Genomic DNA, 21,496 nt, shown 5'->3' with positions numbered 1-21,496 from the left:
GGATTTGTTTTCTCCTATACCTATCTTCAAGGAATTTTTATATTTGTGGGGCTATTGTACATGCAATTTGCACACTAAAACTTTTGGAGATGTGAAACTAGTTCATGACGAAGCCATTTGAGTATAACAATTGTAATCACTGGCCCGTGACAGTAAAACATGTCTCAAGTTGTTTGAACTATATTTGACTTTGTTTGTGACTGATGTCTTTTTGTCAAGTTGGATGATCTCTAGATGTTTCCTTGTAATGGTTTGTAGAGATCAGGCCTTGAGCAAGTCTCAAACATTCCTGTTGTTTGTTCAACATTAATTGTGACCGGATTTGCGAAAAGGTACCTTTTTCACACTTAAAATTTGACCCATTTTTTCAACTTTCAAACTTTGTAACTTTTGTATCATTGCAAGCACGTATTTGTAAGTTTCTATGAGTATGCCTACATTATGTGGCTACATTGTGATACAAAAAGAAAGTCAATCAGTGCAAGTAGTCAACAGTTATGACATTTTGTTTGCTGGTATGTCAAATGTGTGAAAAAGGTACCTTTTTGCAAATCCGGTCACAATTTTTATTGTATTCATTCCTACGTATCTCACGCAAGCAGTAAGCTCCAAACCTTTCTGATTACATGAATTGGAATATGGTCTGGGGAAATAAGCAAGAGAAATAATGGAGTTGCTTTAGAAAATTGTTAGTTTTTGTGTGTGTACTGTTGGTACCCTAGCCCCACTATCATTGATGGTTTGGCAGTTTTGCTGTCAGCCCTAACTATGAGGCATACATGTTCACACCACTAAATCATCTACGCGTATAATTGGTGATCAAATTGGACTTATAAGCATGTAGTGGTAACAGAAAAAGAACATTCTTTATTACTTGTTCATTCCTATATAATTATTGTATATTAATGGTGAAGATTCCAAATTATTCCAAACATTACAGCTTTGAATTTCAAACATGTTAAATGAGGCATGTTAAGCCTATATCATTCAATTTTGAATTTGGTATTTGAGAATGTTATGTGCATTTGTAACTATACAGTACATGAAATATATTTTTAGTTGTTTTTATGCCTTTGGAGTGTTATAATAGGCTTCATCTTCTAAGTTAAAAAAAAATCTTGTCAACACCATTCAAGCTCTGTGGTTTCACAGATTTTAATCAATTGGTTAATTGCATGTTTGGGGGCAATCCGTTAGTGCTAATAGGAGGGAAATTCCAAAATTAGTGGCTGAAAAGATTTACCGGTATACCTTGATAAACTCTTCTAAGACTTTATGATATATGTGGGACTACTGGACACGGATTCTCACACAAAAGTTTTGGAGATGAAATCTTTTGTGTTTAACAGTTGTAATCACTAGCCTGTGATATTAATTAAAACTTGTCCTAAAGTTTGCTTGGCAACTGGCTACAGGAAACAGGTGGCTTGTTTTATGAAACATTGTATGTCTCCATGAGTATTTCAATGCATGCTATATACGTACTCTGTAACATTGTGTATGGAGATTGGGACTTTTTTTGCGGTTTATATATTCAGAATCAGCCAATGGACGACTTTTTTACCCTGTAATATACAATATGTTTTCAGTTTAAAGGTTGGGTGGCTGGAGCAATGACCACAGTAGTGAGTCCCATCCCATCCTGGGCATCAAACTTGGAATCTTTCGATTACCAGGCCGATCCCCAATCACTTGGTCTTGAAGAAGTGCTTAGTGTTTAAATGAAATTCAGCATTTAAACATATGTCCAAATACGGCCGGGAAACTGGTTGTGAAATTGTTGTTGTGATATGTATTCAGTGGAAAACCTACATGCAACGTAAGTTTGTCAATCCTTAGTGTTGTCAATCATTATATAGCATGCACGCACATATCTTGTACCAATCTGACCATAACCAACTACATGTGATACAATTGTGTACAACAAGATGTCATAATAGAAAAGCAACAATGTAGAAATTAACATTGTTCTTGCTCTAATGGAAAGACCACAATGTACAGTGTAGTGTGTCAATTATAGATGTTAACTTGTGCTCTGCAAGTACTACTGCCATAGTAATCTCGTACTTCAGGTACAATATCAATTTGTAATCATTTGGTTTCCTTAGTTTTTAAATGTGCCAATTAAGGTATGTAGATTACTATTATTGATTTGTGGTGTTAAAAATTGATTTCCACCTTATTTCAGTGTATGCGTTTGCATTTGCAATTTTATGGTGGAATAAGTGTGATACAGTTGAACCTGTGTGACCAACCAAGTGTCCATTTACTGCGTTTGAGACACTCATTACTTTTTCTTTATTTGAAGGCATCCCTTGTAGTAGAAACAATTGCTATTCATATACACAGCATATGGTAGCTATGCATACAATGGAACTAAATCTGTTCTGTTATCAGGACACTTCTAGTTCGCTATGCATATATACAGGTGTACACCATCATCAGTGTAACTTATTGTATATATCTCTCATGTGTAGCTGTTGTGGAGCTGGTACAGCTGCTGATACTGAGAATGTGACAGAAATGATCTCCGCCAACCTTGAGTTACACCGCCTGTCCACTGGTAGAAAGGTGAGGACCACAAATGAGGCTACTATTGATACACTATACATATGTGTTGTTTACCTGTAGTCTCGTGTGAGCACTGCTTGTAGGATGCTGAAGCAGTATTTGTTCAGGTGAGTTTGTCCTTTGTACACAAATTTGTGTTGCATTAAACACTTCTTTCTTTCATGTCACCACTAGCCTACATTGCACACACAAGATTTTTGTCATCGCACAAAACTGATTGCATGTGTATTACCACAGTGATCAGCCTCCCAAAAACTTGGGATATTTTGCTGTGTTGGAAAATGCAGGACCCCTTCAATGAGTTCAGCATTTAGCATTTATGCCTCATCTTCAGTCATAGCATTCAATGCTGCAAAATACCTGAGCAGTGAGCTATAGGCACCAGGTGAAAGGGAATATACTGTGGATAGACCTGCTACGTATGTGTTAAGAGGTCATCTATCTACTTAAAAATTCTGATTGAATCACCAGATTTACAGTGTGTCATTTGTGTACAAAGTGACCTACCTAATGTAGCAGTATGTTAGAGCAAACCATGCAGTATCATCAGACCAGGTTTCACTGTGGAGGCCAAGCCTTTTAGGTTGGTTGATATTTGAGTGTTTAATAAATGTATGGTGTAGGAAGCAATGGTCGTTGCTTCCTACACCATACATGGTTGCATCTTGGGCTGATGCAACCATGTACAATTATGAAAGGACGTGTGAGAGCTTGTTGAAATTCAGTTTGGTATGGAGGTGTGTTTATCATAGGAGATGTCGTTAATCAGAACCTTCCCATACATCCAGTACATAATACTAATTATGTGATGTAGCAACTTTTCTGGTTGATGTTTCTAGTACAAAGGTTTACCAAATAAGCATCACCACATCACCACTAATCGACCACTAACCATATCAATAGTTAGTACTAGAAATACAATCTATCATTATTGTGATTTGTGATATACTGGTGGCTCACCAATATGACAACCATGTTTATTAAATTTGATCAATTGTAATTACACAATGGTGTAATGTTGTTGACCCCAAGAATGATTTGCAAATTATATTGCACTGGAGATTTGATATTAAGCTAGGAGAACTTATCTGATTTATTTTCTTATCTGTATGTACAAGATAGCCTGGCAAAATTCATGCTAAACAATTAAGTCACCAAACACAGCTATTCAGTATTTGGCCTGGAAAGTCATGCCACTTTTGGTTAATTTTAAAACATGGAGCATTATATTCTGTTTTTGAGGACCCTTGAAGGCTTGTAATTTGAGATTAATTATTTTGTAATTCAGAATATTCTCACATACTTTTATTTTCTAGTTGTTTCCATTTCAAATTCTGTAGTCTAGTACAGTGCTGAGTAGTTCATATGGTACAATATTGTTACTTGATAATGCGGTGTAACTATTAATATCGGTATGCCTTAGAAACATCTTTTACTCAAGACAGAATTGTGTTGGCAAGCTCATTGCAGTGTATTATTCTACACCAGTCTGTATCCTTTCATATGTACACTTTCGTAAAAAGTGGTGAAGCTTAAGGGTGCTCTGTACAGTCTGCTTATATGGCTTCCCAAGAAATTTAATTTGTTCTATAACTTACAAATGATTTTAGCAAATGTGCTGTACTTTTTTACTGGACATAATCTAACACTAGTACACAGTTTAGTCCAAACCTAACTGCTAAATTTGCTTTAGAACAGGAGTTACAGTTTTTCCCTTTATACTAGAACTAGTCCTACAGTTTATGCACAAGAGCCTTGATACTTTTATGATACACTATGCTAAACACCACAAACCATTGTGCATTTTTATTTTTGTCTTTTAGCTTCTCAATCATCACATATTTATCTTTCGGGTTGACAGTCCCAGAGATCCTTTTTATTACTTCTACTTTATTCATCATCTGAACTTGCTATTTCAAAATGGCAAACGCTCTTCTTTGGTAAAATTACTAAAGTAGCTTGTGTGAAAATTTCATGTCTATTGGATTAAAAATGACGGAGTAGTTCTAATTTAAGTGATAGGGTGTAGAATAGCAAAATTCGTGTGCTTGTTGCTATGGGATACCTAATTTACAGGTACTAAAATGCGTCAACATGTCACAGACTACTTAAGTGACCATAATATTTCTTTTAGTGCAAAACAGACTATGTTGTGGGAAGCCTTGTATGAACTGTACAGAGCACCCTTAAGTGTTCTGTTGTACACATTACAGCCTGTATATGTAAGAATTCTATTGCTGCTTGATGAACATATCTGTTATGAAGCCAAACACTTTGTTATCTGGCTGATTTGTTGTTGGCAATTTAGGTCTGTCACTGCCTTCCAAAAATTGTTCTGAAATTGATACTTCACTACATGTATCCTTCACAAATTGATCGGTTATTGTGAATTGACCATTTTTTATATACTAGAGTATTCAGCTAATGATTGTGGGTTTTAGTTTTGTGTATTAATTGACACTTGTAGTAATTACAGTAAAACTGTTGTGATATAAACCTTTTGGACCAACTCATAGTGTCCTGCCTCTTGATTTTCTACAGTGGTTAACATGCTAACATAATAATTCTATACCTTATGTAAGGATTATTCTTTGTGAGCTTGACTACTAATATTTCAAAGGTTGGGATAGTGGTCAGTTAGAAACCATCTGTATTCACATGATGCGTATCTAATCAACATCATCTTTTTGGCTTTGTGTCATTCTCAGCAAGATGATAGCCATGATACCCTACTTGTGATGTGGTTTAGCTATTTACCTTTCAACCCGCATACTCCAATATATTGGCATAAAGCTTGAAATATGCACAGTTATTATCGATGGATGAATGTGTGATGGCTTCTAAACCAGCAGTGTATGAAGCTTGTCTAAATACATTAGTTCAAAAACCACCTATCACTGGAAAGTATGTATATTCATTGGACTACTTAGACAACTGTAACAACATTTACTTGTTATGATTCATTGAAGATCAACGTCTACCTCGTGATTGCATGGTCTGGCAGCCATTTTTATAAGTGTCTGACTCAGCTGTGATTCTCCAATGAATGGCGAAGCTACAGTACTAATGTTTATTTTAGCTCGAACTGAAAGTGAGTTATGATTGACTTTCTGAAGAAACGTTTTAAGTGCGTACATGTTGTTTCTTAGTCAGTTTTGAACCCATACTTTTTCGAAGGGTAAATCCCTAGGTATCATTTTATTCCTTTTTACGTCATGAATATAATGGCACAAATTGCGTAGCCATAGAGTTATTGGTTCAACAGCTACAGCGTTGTGTTAGAGGCCATGTGTAATAACCGATTTGTCAGCATATGCATTTTCGATACATTGTTGCTAAAAGTTACATGTGGGTTTAAGAGTTAACTAATTCTTCACTCTCTTCTTGTTGAATAGCTACCGGAGCCTTACACAAGGCTTGTGACAATTAGATAGGCTTTCTTCTTGAAGGAGTATTTTATTTCAACAATTCATTTGGGTTCGGTCAACTTTATGGTTTACGAAAAAAAGGCCTTTAAAATCTTGTTTTGACAGCAACTTTACAGAGATGGGATTATATCGTTGTTAAGGCTATCTCATGCTTATATATTTACTACACATGTTGACTGTACATGTGAATCAAATTGTGACAAACTAACATGTATATTTCCCATATTTATCCTTACTCTGTATAATATATGGCATGTAATTCTTTCTGTTTTCCCTCCCAGATATCAAGGTTACGTTAGTGCAGCACTAGTGTTGGGAGGTGTGGACACCACTGGTGCATACTTGTACACTGTGTACCCTCATGGAAGTACTGATAAACTACCTTATGTCACTATGGGTGAGTTGTAGGGACTAACCAGCCAGTTAGCATGACTGTTGTGCTAATATTCACTGTGTTTTCTGTAACACACTGGAACCTCTTCTTTGAGATCTACATAATTTCCATTATTTACTGTATGAGTGTACGGAAATATGGAAGTGTACAGAGGCTAGGTGAAGATAGCATATTAATAATTCATTGAGCAAAGGATGTTATGGCTTGTAGTACACTTTATATGGTAGAGGTTGTGAAGTGATTTTGTTATTTAACTGCTCGATCATTTCATTTGATAGGAAACATGTGAAGTAAACAAGTTTTGATTCTTTAAATGCTCGGGTGTACAGTATGAGGCTTTGTTCTCAAGTTATAACCAAGTGACAATGTTTACTGTGTTTGGAGTTAATCTACGTAAGTATGTAGGAGGTGCTGGTGGTTTGTCCACTAAACATTTTATTTCTTTGCCTCCCTGAACATGTTGTAGTACAAACCGGTCCATATTTCAAGCATGGGAGAACTTTCTAAACCAGACATCTCATTTTCAGAAAATTTGTTGTCTGTCTTTAATTTATAACTGAGCTTGGTCTACTCTGTGAAGTTTTTAGTCTCAAATCCATATTGAGGCTAAAATGTTCTTCAAAAGAACTTCAAAGAGTCCTACAAAAGAATTGCTAATGCATGTAACAGAGTGTGTGAGAGATCAAAGGAAACAAATGTGCTTAAATTTCCTTCATTAACACTGGACATAATTAATATGCTAGTCCTTTTGTAAGACAGTCTAACAACTAATACAACTTCACAAAAAAGTCTACCAGTAATCACTCTACAAATGGTTTAATGATGCATTGAAAAATTGAAAAATATGTGCATGAGTGATAGTACATGTACCTCAAACAATTTCAGACACACTCACTGATCATTCAAAATAAGGTTGTGTGATACATTTTGTGTGAGGATCAAAGCCAATTAGTGTACTCCCATTAAGAGTAGACTTTAGATACAAACCTCTCAGATGACAAAGGGTTGAGTGATATATTGCATTGAAGAATCAAAGGATAATAGCTGTATTACTAATCATCATTAGGCCAGTCTTTAAGTGACTGTAAGATATATTGCAGTTGGTAAAAGGGCTGAAGTAGTCTGGCCAACACTTTACTGCAACAAATTGCCAAAAATGAAATCGCTTAGTTTTGTCTGTGTGTAGATCAAAGGCATTACATCTACCTCAAACAATTTCAGACATACTCGCTAGTCATACAAAAATGGTTGCGTGATCCCTAGGATCAAAGCCAATCAGTGTAGCACCATTCAGTGTAGACTTCAGATACAAACCTCTCAAATGATATTGTGTGCATAGATCAAGGGTAATGTTCTAATTGTCATTAGGCCAGTCTTTATGTGATTGTAGAAAATAATCTAGCCCTCACATTATTACAACAAGCTGCCAAAAATGAAATTGCTGAGTTTTGTCCAGTATTGGTTAAATATATATGACCACATCTGACGTAATCACAGATTTAAAAAAATCAAATTGTGTATAATTAAAAAGTAAAATTTCAACACAGCCAAGAAACGCTATAGTGAAGCTTTATCGAAAACTTTACAACTTTGTAGTTACAATGTTACAAAGTACAGTGAAACCTCACTTAGTGACCACCTCAGTAATGAGGCCACCTCATTATAGTGGCCAGGTCCAGCAAGTCCAAACGCATTTTCCATTATGTTACATTTATTTAATTTTCGTTAATAGGGCCACCTCATTATAAAGGCCAGTGGCCACATACCACTGGACCAAACTGGTAAAACTAATACAATGTTCCCTCAGTAAAGAGGCCAGCTGAGCAGGCAGTCAAGGTATCACTGCAAAAGTTGCTGCTCTTAAGTGCACATTTTAACTACTGAAAGCGGTACCCATTATTCTGGCAGTATACTTCATGCTTTTCCAGCCATTATGTCTCAAGTATTTCTGGAATAATTGGTACATCGTATGCTCCTACCTTTCTCTGTGATAAACTCTACATAGTGTGTTTAGTTAGATCAATTGTATACTGATGTTACAGTTGCTGGTTTGTTGAAAACCTCAATAATAAGGCCATTTTGTTTTATGGCTGCATTAACAAGGTTTTCGGTAATAGGGTCACCTCAGTAATAGGGCCACTTATCATGGGTCCCATAGGTGGCCCTATTAATGAGGTTTCACTGTAGTACAGTACTGTGGATAAGAACAGAAATATTGGTTTGTATAGCAATTATATAGGGAGAGTAAACTGCAGGTGTTATTACCATGGTTATGACGTGTGAATGTAATGATATACGGAGATCGACTTGTGCCATCATGTTTAGGTGAATTCATTGTTGGGTAAGCTTTTACCCGTTGTCTTTATTCCCTTTCTTTGCTACAACGAATACAGAATTAGTAAGAAACGTCGACAAAATATTGTCTTCCAATGTGAAGTAAATGAACATTCCTATCTCACATCTCTATTGTTTTAAACTCTTCTGAAGTAGACGATTAGGATAATACCCAGGTTTCATAATTGGAGCATTGTTTATGCTGATTGTGCAGTTTAATTTAAAAAAAATGATATGTCAGCACTTTACTCATTGTAGCATGTGCTTTGTAATGTAGAAATTTAGGCTTGCACTATTGTGTCAAGTTTTTGCAGTACCAAGTAATAATCACTGGCACTCATTGTCATACTAACAGAAAAATATGAGGTAGTAATAACACTGATACTATAAGTACGTATCAGGAAATCCAGAGGCAATGGATGTGCTTGCAATGCTTAACAAATGCTAGCTATGTAGTAATGGACTAGTGTACTTCAATTGATAACTTCTACAAATGATTTGCATGTAGTGATGCATTGAAAACTTGTGCACATGTGTGTATCAAAGGAATTACATGTACCTTAAACAATTTCAGACACACTCTTCATTCATCTAAAAAACGTGTAATACATTTTGTGTGAGGATCTAGTGTAGCACCATTCAATGTAGACTTCAGGCAGGTTCAATCCTCTCAAATGACAAAGGGTTGAGTGATATATTGTGTTGATGAATCAAAGGATAATATGTAGCTGTATTACTAATTATCATTAGGCCAGTCTTTAAGTGACTGTAAGACATATTGCAGTTGGTAAAAAGGCTGAAGTAGTCTTGTCAGAACTTTACTGCAACAAACTCCCAACAATGAAATTGCTTAGTTTTATTAAGCTACTTACTTTTGAATATACAGCTGTATGGGTATTGTTATATTGAAAATCGGATCAGTGTCGCTCTATGCCACAATAAAAATGAAATCAGTCAAGAAAGATTAACGAAATGCGGTCTTTCCAATGTGATGTAAACAAACATTCATATATCACATTTCTGTTGATGTACAAGAAAACAAAGATTTTAAAACTCTGCTTGAGTGGACGATCAGGATGATATCCAGGGTTCTGTAATTGCAGCATTTTTTTATCAACAAGACATTCAGATAATATGCAAGTACTGTACTTATTGTACTGTATATTTACATATTAGGCTGGTGCTATTACAGGATGTATGTCAGGTTTTTGTAGATCCAGTCGCATACTCGTACTCATTTTGTCATCATAAATAGCAAAATTGTGGGTACGTATAATGAGAACATAGTAAATGATAGGCAATGGATGTACTTCAATTGGCTGCAAGCTGTGTAGTATGGGACAGATGTTCCTCTTGTAACTTGAGACCACGTGACAATAGTCTACGTGTAATAGGCTCTATATAGGAGTTAGTGATGCATTGAAAAACGTATGTGTGTGGTGGATCAAAGGAATCACATGTAGCTCAAAAAATTTCAGACACACTCACTGATTTTTCAAAAAAGGTTGTGTGATACATTTAGTGTGTGAGGATCAAAAGCCATTTAGTGTAGCACCATTCAATGTAGAATTCAGATACAAACCTTTCAGATGATAAAGGGTTGAATGATATATTGTTGTGTAGGCTAGTGGCTGTATTACTAATCATCATTACCCCAGTATTTAAGTGGCTGTAAGACAGTAATGTGATGATCAGAAAGACTAAATAGTCTGGCCTGCAATCAGGACCACATATTGTAAGTTCCTGCTGCAGTAACATGAAAGCATTGTGTTTTGTTTATCTAAATTATACTTGTGAGAACTTCAGCTAAGCATTGCATTCACAATTACTGTACCACGTTGTACACCCATGCACTTGCTGTACACTGTATCTTTGAGGAACAATTTGTTGTGAAGAGTAGTGATCGTGTTTTAATAGAACCCCAGTATCATTGGCAATTGAATATTTTCACTGGCAGCATGTCACGTCTGTTGCTTTTAAGTTCTTGTGCATCTTGGTTTATGCATACCTCCATGCTGGGCTAGTGTTGTTGATACAAAATGTCATAGCATGATAGATATTACTGATACATATGTGTCTACTTAAAAATGGTGATTTCTAACAATTCTGGTTGCTTCTTGGTCCCAGGTTCTGGTGTGACATTAAAGTAAAGCTGTTATCACTTTTCTGGTGTTACTTTGCAGGTTCTGGATCACTAGCAGCCATGGCAGTGTTTGAATCTCGTTATCGACCGAATATGGAGGTGAGTTTTCTCCCAAACGTAGAACCTTTACTAGTGACATACACACAATAGGTTGGTGAAGCTAAAGAACTTGTCCGAGATGCCATAGCAGCTGGAATATTCAATGATCTGGTAAGTATTAAAACAAATACCAAACTGTCAATACTGTATTACTAATTATGCAGTGAATCTTAGCTGGCACCATTTTTGGCTCTATGTAGAATTTATTGTCTATTGAAGTTGGCTGGTTCAACTGTAGCTTTTCATAATGCGCTGTGTGTAACAAGTGTTGCTGTGCCGCCATGTTTTGCGTATGATGTTTCATGTTAGAATAATTTCATTTGATGCCTAGAGGTTTAATGAGGTTGGTCTAAGATAAAGCCTGCAATGGGGTTACTAACTATTTTGTAGTCTGTGGCCTCATGCCTGATTAATCAAATTAAAATCACTTGAATATTGTGTTGTGATCTTATAAGATGGTCTCATGTTGGTAACGAAGGTCACCAGTAAACTTGTCTCTATTAAATACTGCAAAATGTTATGCTAGGGGGACATTAAGCTTGATGCTAGTAGCTCATTTTTTAACATTAATTTTGTTCATGTCTTATTGACTACAGTAGTGTTACACCATGTAACATGTTGTGTAGGGTTCTGGTAGTAACGTAGACCTGTGTGTAATCACATCACGAAAGGCACAGTATATTCGTCCCTATGAAATTGCCAACTTGAAGGGAGAAAGGTGAGTGATCTATAAACAGTATATATACGTTGAAGGACCATTAGTTAAAATATGGCATTCATATGTGTGTAGTTTATTTTGTGTATGTGTGTCACTGCTAGTGTACATAGGTTTGAGCACTATACTTAGCACAAAGTGGTACTTGCATGGCCACATGGTTGACAAGTCATCAAGTAAGCAAGTTAAACATCAAACTAATTGACTTAATTGATTCTTATACTGTTTTTACACTTAGCGCTGCTTTGCAACCCGCGACATCTCATTTATGGGCACGTGTTTAGACCACTATAATGAAGCGTGCTAGCCTGGAAAATGGCGTAAAGTAGGGCTCTGTTAACGGGTGGTTGGGAAGAAAGGCAGTGGCGAATAAGCATGGTTGTGCTCTAGAGATGGTTAATGGCTTATACCAGCTGTTAATACCCTTATTATGATGTGGTCGATACCCATAAGTAATCGTGTGCTCTTCCTGCTATGAAGTGTTGAATTGTTCCGTTCGATATAGTGTTTCTTTTATCCATTTAAGCTTTATTTTGATATAATATCTAGTGGACACATTGAATATAGAAAACCAAACCGAACCAAGTTGTGCTGGCACAGCAATTTTATGCGGGCTGGCCTGGTTTGGTTCGGCTCAGTTCGGTGGGTGTTTATACTGTAGTAAAAACCGAGACGAGTTGTGCCAAACCGAGCCAGTGCGCAATATGAGGCAAATGTAAATGCAGTATTAGTTAGTTTTCTAAAGTGTGTAACAACAGTGGTTTTCTTCATGCCAGTATTAAGTCCCACACTACATTGGCCAACCAGTGACACAATACCCAAACTTACATGTAGTATGAGTGCACGTATACAGTACTTGATTTAAGTGGACAAAAATGCTAGCACATAGCACCTAAACTAAACTATTTTTGATCAGACATTTGTAAAACTTGTTCAGACATTGAATACTTTTACCATGAATATGCACTTGCCTGAGTAAATTTTATACCAATTTTGGTTGGACATCAAATAGAACATGTTTGGACAAATACTAAGTTTGGTCAGAAAATGTCAGATGTCCGACCATTATTTCAAGCACTGTGTATATAATGAGTCTTTTTGTTCCAGGTCTGGTGACTACACTTACAAAAGAGGAACAACAGGTATGTATGCATTCTTATACATGTAGCTTGTGTGACAGAGTTTGTGTTGAAGGATATTCTACTGTAATTTGTGCACAGTATAGCAAGCTTCATGAACTAACTGTTGAGTTTCATTTTGTTTAAATGTACAGGCACTCATCTTTACTGCAGCTCAAAATACTTTTAACAGCGCATGTATCCCTCAATAGTTTGATAAATTCTCCAATTGAGCAGTCTGTTTTAGATGTTGTACTACTGGGTGCATACTAATAGGAATGAAATTTTTTGTTGGTGTCTAGAGTTTTCAAATTCAATATTTGAGAACTGCCAATATCTTACCTTTTGCATAGTGTGCATCCTGAAAGTGTTACTATAGACTGGAGGGTGTCTGACAAGAATTTAGTAACTGCTGTATTAGGGTGTTTTACCGCTTTCAGTGTGAAAATATTGTGTAAAATTAAAAGGGCTCAAGGTTACTTAAATTGTAAACTACTAGTGTAGCAGTAGACTAAATGTGGCAACTATAGGAATTCTGTATGAATGACTGACTAGTCACTAGTGATGTTTAAGGGTCAACTTAGAATATAATACTGTATAGCAGGTTTTTCTCATGAGAACTTTACTCTCACATTTTGGGAACTTCGCAATATTAAAATTCGCTGCTTGTTTATGTACAAACCAGCTTGCTGATTATTTATAATGGCTCATTTCCCAACACAACACGTGTTTCTTCACCAAACATTGCTGAACAGCTGCCCTGCTACCCTGTTTCCTGCATAAATTCATTAGTGTTGCCACGATATATCAATACATCGATAGTGTCGATATAATGAGGTGGTGATACGATATGATATAGCCAATCAGTTATATCGATGGTTGCGCAATAGTGGCGCTGCTTAGTATAATGATGTGGTGGAGGCCAGACATATGGTATTTGGCATTTTAATTAAGTTATGTGTTGATGGTGTAGTGTGGTAAACAAGCCAACCCCAAAGTAAACTGGGAGGTTTTAAGGTGTCTGTGTAGTGCCAGCTGCTTGTCTCAACTGTAAAGCAGTAGCAAAATGCATTTAAAACCTGATAAACAAGAGTAGCTTTTGCTTGTGGTATACATCCAACTTGAATTTAAACTTACAATGAAGAGTATGTATATGTTTGTCTTGCAAATGTTACAGTTAGTTCTGTATCGTGATATATGTTCATATTGTGACATAAACCTTGGTGATATATGATATAGAGTTTTTCTATATCGTGGCAGCACTAAAATTCATCAGATACAAAGAAACACAGCTAACATGCAATTAAACTGAGTAGTGTGTTGTATTAGAGTAATTGAGTGGTGCTCTGTATTTAAAGTGTGCATGATTGCTGCTCTGAGCAAATTTGCAAATATGATTCGATCAGCACACTTTTGAAGTTTGAATGCAACACTATTAGAATTAGTGAATTAGGCTGTGTGATTTTCGTGTACTCCCACATGAGAGCCTGCCTTTTAGAACTACCATTGTTTAGAGAGGACTTCTCTAATACTGCGTTTACACTTAGCACGGTTGCAACCCGGTTTATGAAACCGCGACATCCTGTTTATGGGCACGTGTTTAGACCACTATAATGAAGCGTGCTAGCCAGGAAAATGGCATAAAGTAGGGCTCTGTTAACGGGTGGTTGGGAAGAAAGGTAGTGGCGAATTAGCACGGTTGTGCTCTAGAGATGGTTAATGGCTTATACCAGCGGTTAATACCCTTATTACGATGTGGTCAATACCCATAAGTAATCGTGTGCTCTTCCTGCTATGAAGTGTCGAATTGTTCCATTTGATATAGTGTTTCTTTTATCCATTTAAGCTTTATTTTGATATAATATCTAGTGGACACATTGAATATAGAAAACCAAACCGAACTGAGTTGTGCTAGCACGGCAGTTTTATGCGGGCTGGCCCGGTTTGGTTCAGCTCAGTTCGGTGGGCGTTTATACTGTAGTGAAAACCAAGACGAGTCATGCCGAACCGAGCCAGCGCACGATATGAGGCAAGTGTAATGCAGTATTAGCTAACCAGTTCACATATGTGACCCAGTCTGAGAAAACAGGTCTTATCGCCCACGTCAGCAGATTCAATTTTTCACCCAGGACAAGAAGCTACATGAACAAACTATCTAATTCCACAATAAAACTCAGCTAGACTGGAGTGGTCTGGTTTTGCTGGCTGCTTTTCCCAAGACCAGTGGCCATCCGTACGTGTGGTGTGGGCCCTTAATGGAGCTCTGGTTAGCCTGGGGATGACTGTATGCTGTACAGCTCTGTGGTGTTGAATAAGTACCTCTGCTGTGAATGTCCTTTCATTTTAGCCAATTTTTTGAGACCTCAATGGCCCAAAACTTGGCCTAATGCATCCCTACGCCTTCTGTTCAATTTCTGAACACCATCTTGCCTGCCTTCCAGGGCCCCCGCCTCCCACCCATTTTGCAGCTCGCCTGATACAGTCAACCTCGGTTTTAAAGCTATCTAAAATGGCGGGAAACTTATTTGTTGGCTACTTGTACCGTGGATGCTCTGGAAGGTAAGGAATTGGTGTAAAACATGTGAAAATTTGGTACACATAACTTCAACCATTGGTGAGCTACAACACACTAAATACTTAAAATCGGCATTTCTCGATACTTTTAAGGCGATAAGCCCGGTTTTCCCAGACTGGCTCACATATTAAATTTAATTTTTAATTCAACAAGTTAATGTGTTACAATTTACGTAATACAGTAGGATCTCCATTATCCAAACACCTGTGTGCCAGCTAAATCATAAAAGTGTTCAGATAAGTGAATTTGTTTGGATAAATGAAGCTCATTCATTTTATATACAGAGCTCTGTTCAAATACTCTAATAGAACATACACTTACTCTAATAGAATGTTCATGTAATGACGAAATACTCTAATAGAGCAGTCACTTTTACTGTTTGGATAATCATGGTCCTACTATACTTTCAATAACACCTAGACTTATTATTTTTAAATACGTCAGGCGGTTAGCCAATAGAATTAGTATACAACACTTGTTTGTCAAGGTCACTTGACAAAAATCTGCAATACTGGCTAAAATAGTGCGGTGTGTTTCTATTGGAAGTACATGTCCGATTTGACCACTAGTATTACCATAGTGATAGATTCCCCATAGCAACAGTATGATTGCTTAGCAAGAGCTGTTATGTAATCGTTGCTAAGGTAAGCATCACTTTGGGATCATAGCAACAGTTGCTAAGTGTGATGGCAATGGTTGTTAAGTGTGATCGGTCTTTTGCAGTGGTTATTTTTTGGTAACAGTTGCTATGGTTGTTGGATTAAGGATGGATGGCTGTGGTATTCGGGATTAATAGTTCTCGCACGAAATCAAGGAAATATGAATTGTAGGTTTGATTAGAGATTAAACAAATAAAAACTAGTGAAATGCCTACACCTGAAGATATACCACTGGATATTTAATCCCTGGGAGGTTGCCTACACTTGAAGATATACTAGTGGACATTTATATTTAATCCCTACTTTAGACTGAAGTAGGGATTAAATATCCACTTAGGTGTAGGCTACCTCCCTTGTTTTGTTTCACTACTTTTTATTTCTTTGATTCATAATCTTTCCTTGTACTTGTTTTTGTAACATTTTTATGACTGGTGAACCCCTTGCATACCACCAGGCTTTTTGTCTGAGCAGGTGTCCCAACTATCAATTACAGAAATAGCAAAGTGATCATTTTCAGCTATGTTTAGCCCATTACGCAGTGTTACAAACGAAGAGCACTACCAGAAGGACTCCTGCAATCAATCCAGTCACAACAGAAATTTGCCATTTACAAATGTAGAGCCATCACATGGTGCTACTGCAAATCGATATCTTGCGCTATTGGCAAAGACACAAAGAAAGACACAGGTAAGTCCATGAAGCGTGCATTGTACGTAATGCGTTATGCCAAAGGCACCTGTCAGGCTGAAGCGACACCGAACAGTGAAAATATCAAGCCCATAACCTAGTTACGCTTGTTTGAAGACTTCAGTCAGACAGTCAGTCAGTAGAAAATCCCACTGAATAAATAAATCAATGTTTCCAAGTCACCATGTAGGCATTGTGAGATTAGGTGTGTACCGATATTCCGATACATATTGTATTGGTGGCTTTTTGCCAATATCGGTTAAAACTGATACGATATGCTGATATAAAACTGAATAGTCTTTGCCATAGTGGAGCCCTCTGTTTATACAGCTAACAGGGCTGGGCGTGAAACAGTAGTTTTCCATATCCTTGAAAAGAAGCACTACGCTATGAGAAGCCATAGAGATACGCACGTAGCAAACATTCATTGTTACAATACTTATCAACCATACAACAAATGATCATAGTGGAGGGCTATAAGCCACCATGGCATGAATAAACTAGAAATACAGCTTGAAACAACCAGCCATCTTTACAAGCCATTAGGAGTAATGCGGACTCATCTTGGTGGGAGCATGCATTAAATTATTTTGTGGGTGCCTGGGTTGTTGATTGAGGCCACACCATGGCCACCACAGGCAATCAAACATTGTCAGTGATTGTTAGCACTTTGAACTGCTTACTAAGTGTGTCTTATGGCAAGAAAATAAAATGTTAAAGTTCCCCAGTTTCCTCCAATCTAAATGGATAGCTACACTTTATTATATCATTATATCAGATCGGTATCGGTGTTCAGACTCAGTATATCGGTTTATGTCGGATCGGTTCAGAATTTCTCTATCGGTACACCTCTATTTCTGGTCAATATATTTTTGTTTGGGAGAAAATACAAACCTTACTGATCCCTACTATCGTACTGTATGATAATACATTTGTGTGAATTATGCTGTTTATCTCATTTTAGCTGTACTGGACACCAAGGTACGCCAGTTTGTGGTTACATCAGAAACAGTATCAGCATCAGCTGAAGCAATGGAAACTTGATTATTTCTCATATTATATAGACTATTGTATTAGTTGTCTTGTATTATAACACTTCTGTGATAAACATGATATGAGTAACTCATACTAGTAATGCTGCACCAATTGCAACAGTTGAATGTATAGTGTCGTTAAGGTTGTGTGCGACAATGAAAAACTTGAAAATAAAAGCGTTTTTAGAAAATAATGATGGTATCTCTCAGATAATGTCAAAGGTTTACAAGCACACAACTTGCAATGATCATTTAAAAGTGTGATGCTTGCTAAAATGCGTCAATTTCAGCTCTGTCAGTTTTCATTCCTGTCAATAGTATCTAATCCAAAACAGCCAAGCTGTAAAAAAAGAGTGCGGCCCTGAGAAAGGCTATGGTGAAAAAAGATGTGAAATCCAAGGTGGCGGCCAAGAAATGGCTGTGATGGTAGGTTAATGGTAAAAATTTTAATAACGACAATTCAAGTGAATTTTGTGCCAAGACCAAGCGGCACCAAATTCACCTGAATTGTTGTTATTAAAATTTTTACCATTAACCTACCATCACAGCCATTTCTTGGCCGCCACCTTGGATTTCACATCTTTTTTCACCATAGCCTTTCTCAGGGCCGCACTCTTTTTTTACAGCTTGGCTGTTTTGGATTAGATTTCACTTCTTTTTGTATTTGTATACCCCAAAGCCGGCCTATGGCCGGCTTTAGGGCTTTTTAACCTGTCATTTTTCTTTACTAAAGGAAGAAGAAAAGATGAAGCAGGGTGATTTCTTTGTAGCTGACCTCTCTGCAAGGTGATCCTTCTAGCTGATCTCTCTACCGGATGACTTGTTTGTAGCTGAACTCTCTACAGGGTGATTTGTTTGTAGCTGAACTCTCTACAAGGTAATTTCTTCTAGCTGATCTTTCTACAGGGTGATTTGTTTGTAGCTGAATTCTCTACAGGGCGATTTGTTTGCAGCTAAACTGCTGAACTCTCTACAATGTAACTTCTTCTAGCTGAACTCTCTACGGGTGGCTTGTTCCTAGCTGAACTCTCTACAGGGTGATTTGTTTCTAGCTGAACTCTCTACAAGGTAACTTCTTCTAGCTGATCTTTCTACAGGGTGATTTGTTTGTAGCTGAATTCTCTACAGGGCAATTTGTTTGCAGCTGAACTCTCTACATGGTAGTTTCTTTGTAGCTGAACTCTCTACAATGTAACTTCTTCTAGCTGAACTCTCTACAGGGCAATTTGTTTGCTGCTGAACTCTCTACATGGTAGTTTCTTTGTAGCTGAACTCTCTACAATGTAACTTCTTCTAGCTGAACTCTCTACAGGGTGACTTGTTTGTAGCTGAACTCTCTACAAGGTAACGTCTTCTAGCTGATCTTTCTACAGGGTGATTTGTTTGTCTCTACAGGGAAATTTGTTTGCAGCTGAACTCTCTACATGGTAGTTTCTTTGTAGCTGAACTCTCTACAATGTAACTTCTTCTAGCTGAATTCTCTACAGGGTGACTTGTTTGTAGCTGAACCCTCTACAGGGTGATTTGTTTGTAGCTGAACTCTCTACAAGGTAACTTCTTCAAGCTGATCTTTCTACAGGGTGATTTGTTTGTAGCTGAATTCTCTACAGGGAAATTTGTTTGCAGCTGAACTCTCTACATGGTAGTTTCTTTGTAGCTGAACTCTCTACAATGTAACTTCTTCTAGCTGAACTCTCTACAGGGTGACTTGTTTCTAGCTGAACTCTCTACATGGTAGTTTCTTTGTAGCTGAACTCTCTACAATGTAACTTCTTCTAGCTGATCTCTCTACAGGGTGACTTGTTTCTAGCTGAACTCTCTCCAGGGTGATTTGTTTGTAGCTGAACTCTCTACAAGGTAACTTCTTCTAGCTGATCTTTCTGCAGGGTGATTTGTTTGTAGCTGAACTCTCTACAATGTAACTTCTTCTAGCTGAACTCTCTACAGGGTGACTTGTTTCTAGCTGATCTCTGTACAGGGTGACTTGTTCCTAGCTGAACTCTCTACAGGTGATTTGTTTGCATCTGAACTCTCTTACATGGTGGTTTCTTTGTAGCTGAACTCTCTACAAAGTGACTTCTTCTAGCTGATCTATCTACAGGATGACTTGTTTCTAACTGAACTCTCTACAGTGTTATCTGTTCATAGCGGAACTTTCTACTGGGTGATTTGTTTGCAGCTAAACTCTTTGCATGATTGTTTCTTTGTAACTGAACTCTCTACAAGGTAACTTCTTCTAGCTGATCTCTCTACAGGATGACTTGTTTCTAACTGAACTCTCTATAGTGTGATCTGTTCATAGCGAAACTTTCTACTGGGTGATTTGTTTGCAGCTAAACTCTTTGCATGATTGTTTCTTTGTAACTGAACTCTCTACAATGTGACTTCTTCTAGCTGATCTCTCTACAGGATGACTTGTTTCTAACTGAACTCTCTATAGTGTGATCTGTTCATAGCGGAACTTTCTACTGGGTGATTTGTTTGCAGCTAAACTCTTTGCATGATTGTTTCTTTGTAACTGAACTCTCTACAAGGTAACTTCATCTAGCTGATCTCTCTACAGGGCAATTTGTTTGTAGCTGAATTCTCTACAGGGTGATTTATTTGAGCTGAACTCTGTACATGATGGCTTCTTTGTAGCTGAACTCTCTATTAGGTACCTTCTTCTAGCTGATCTGACTACAGGGTGACTTGTTTGTAGCTGAATTCCCTACAGAATAACTTGCAATGTAATATAACTGTGTAAAATATACATGCAGCTGAATGCTTTATTAGGGTGACTGTTCTATTAGAGTATCTCGATCTCGCATTTGCTGCACGTAGTTTCCTTTCGAATCATAACTCAGTGATTTGTAATCCGATTCTTCTGTACTACTGCAAGAACTTTCTATGATGATTATTCCAGCTACATACTGATTTTCAGCTCGTTGCTCTAAGCGGTTTGCCTGGTAGACACGAAAACTAATAGTTTTTTTATTCATAAAAATCGATCGCGTAATTTTGACACAGGTTGGGTTTTGTATCATATCTCCATGGTCTTTATCCCGATTCTTTTCAAACCACAAAAAGGCACTCCTACGATGGTTGCTCCATCTACATATCAATTTTCAACTGATTCCTCCAAGGGGTTTACCCTGTAGGCGTGACAGACCTTCGACCTTATTATACGCAAATAATCGGTAATAACTCCGTGAATGTTCATCGGATTCCTACCAAAGTTGGTACGGAGATCCGCCTTAATGAGCCCTTTAAGTGTGCCAAATTTCAGCCCAATCCGAGCACGCATTCGTGTTTTATGGCGAATTTTGCGAAGTGTGCGAAATGAAGAAGATGAAGAAGAAAAAGAAGAAAAAAACGAAGAAATTAAAACGAAATTTTGTTCGCTCGTATCTCGGAAATGGCTGGAGCGATTTTCTTCAAATTTGGTATGTAGACTCCCCTAACTGGGCGGCACGTCTCTAGCAAATTTGGTTCCAATCGGATAAGGGATCACAGAGCTACATAGGTGTGAAAATTGCGTTTTCTTTCTTCCTGTTAATATACTCACGGTGTGGCGCGCCGGCTTCTTGGGCCGCACGACACACTATCGTGTGTCTTGATATCCATACAGTATATTGGTGAACCAGCAGCATAATTTATTGGTGAACCAGCAAATAATGGTGCCAGACATATTGTAGAGCAAGTAAACATGTATGCCTTAACTATTACTAGCTGAGCAAAATGGCCATTCCCCTCTGTC

The 21,496-nt window shown here is 37.4% G+C and overlaps 2 protein-coding genes across 2 annotated transcripts in view; one reads left to right on the top strand and one right to left on the bottom strand.

Annotated features, from left to right (window-relative positions):
• LOC136266829 (CXXC-type zinc finger protein 1-like) overlaps positions 1-21,496 on the bottom strand; it is a 184,069-nt gene that overhangs the window by 135,793 nt on the left and 26,780 nt on the right. The gene's annotated exons all lie outside the window — the stretch shown is intronic.
• On the top strand, positions 9,781-17,859 carry LOC136266830 (proteasome subunit beta type-7-like). Its single transcript, XM_066061856.1, has 6 exons — positions 9,781-9,867; positions 10,911-10,969; positions 11,021-11,080; positions 11,596-11,687; positions 12,792-12,826; positions 17,688-17,859. Exons 2-6 carry the CDS (start codon positions 10,931-10,933, stop codon positions 17,765-17,767), a joined length of 306 nt encoding a protein of 101 aa, XP_065917928.1. The 5' UTR covers positions 9,781-9,867; positions 10,911-10,930; the 3' UTR covers positions 17,768-17,859.

The sequence above is a fragment of the Dysidea avara genome, chromosome 9 (genome assembly GCF_963678975.1).
Source record: "Dysidea avara chromosome 9, odDysAvar1.4, whole genome shotgun sequence".
Taxonomy (NCBI): domain Eukaryota; kingdom Metazoa; phylum Porifera; class Demospongiae; order Dictyoceratida; family Dysideidae; genus Dysidea; species Dysidea avara.
The sequence above is the reverse complement of the archived record's forward strand: the minus strand, read 5'-3'. Positions and strand labels throughout refer to the sequence as shown.

Bases quoted from the DNA above. Each gene is read 5' to 3' on its own strand.
- LOC136266830 (XM_066061856.1), top strand. From the start codon at position 10,931: ATGGCAGTGTTTGAATCTCGTTATCGACCGAATATGGAG. The intron at 11,081-11,595 runs GTAAGTATTAAA...CATGTTGTGTAG, and splicing joins CTGGAATATTCAATGATCTG to GGTTCTGGTAGTAACGTAGA. The intron at 11,688-12,791 runs GTGAGTGATCTA...TTTTTGTTCCAG, and splicing joins GCCAACTTGAAGGGAGAAAG to GTCTGGTGACTACACTTACA.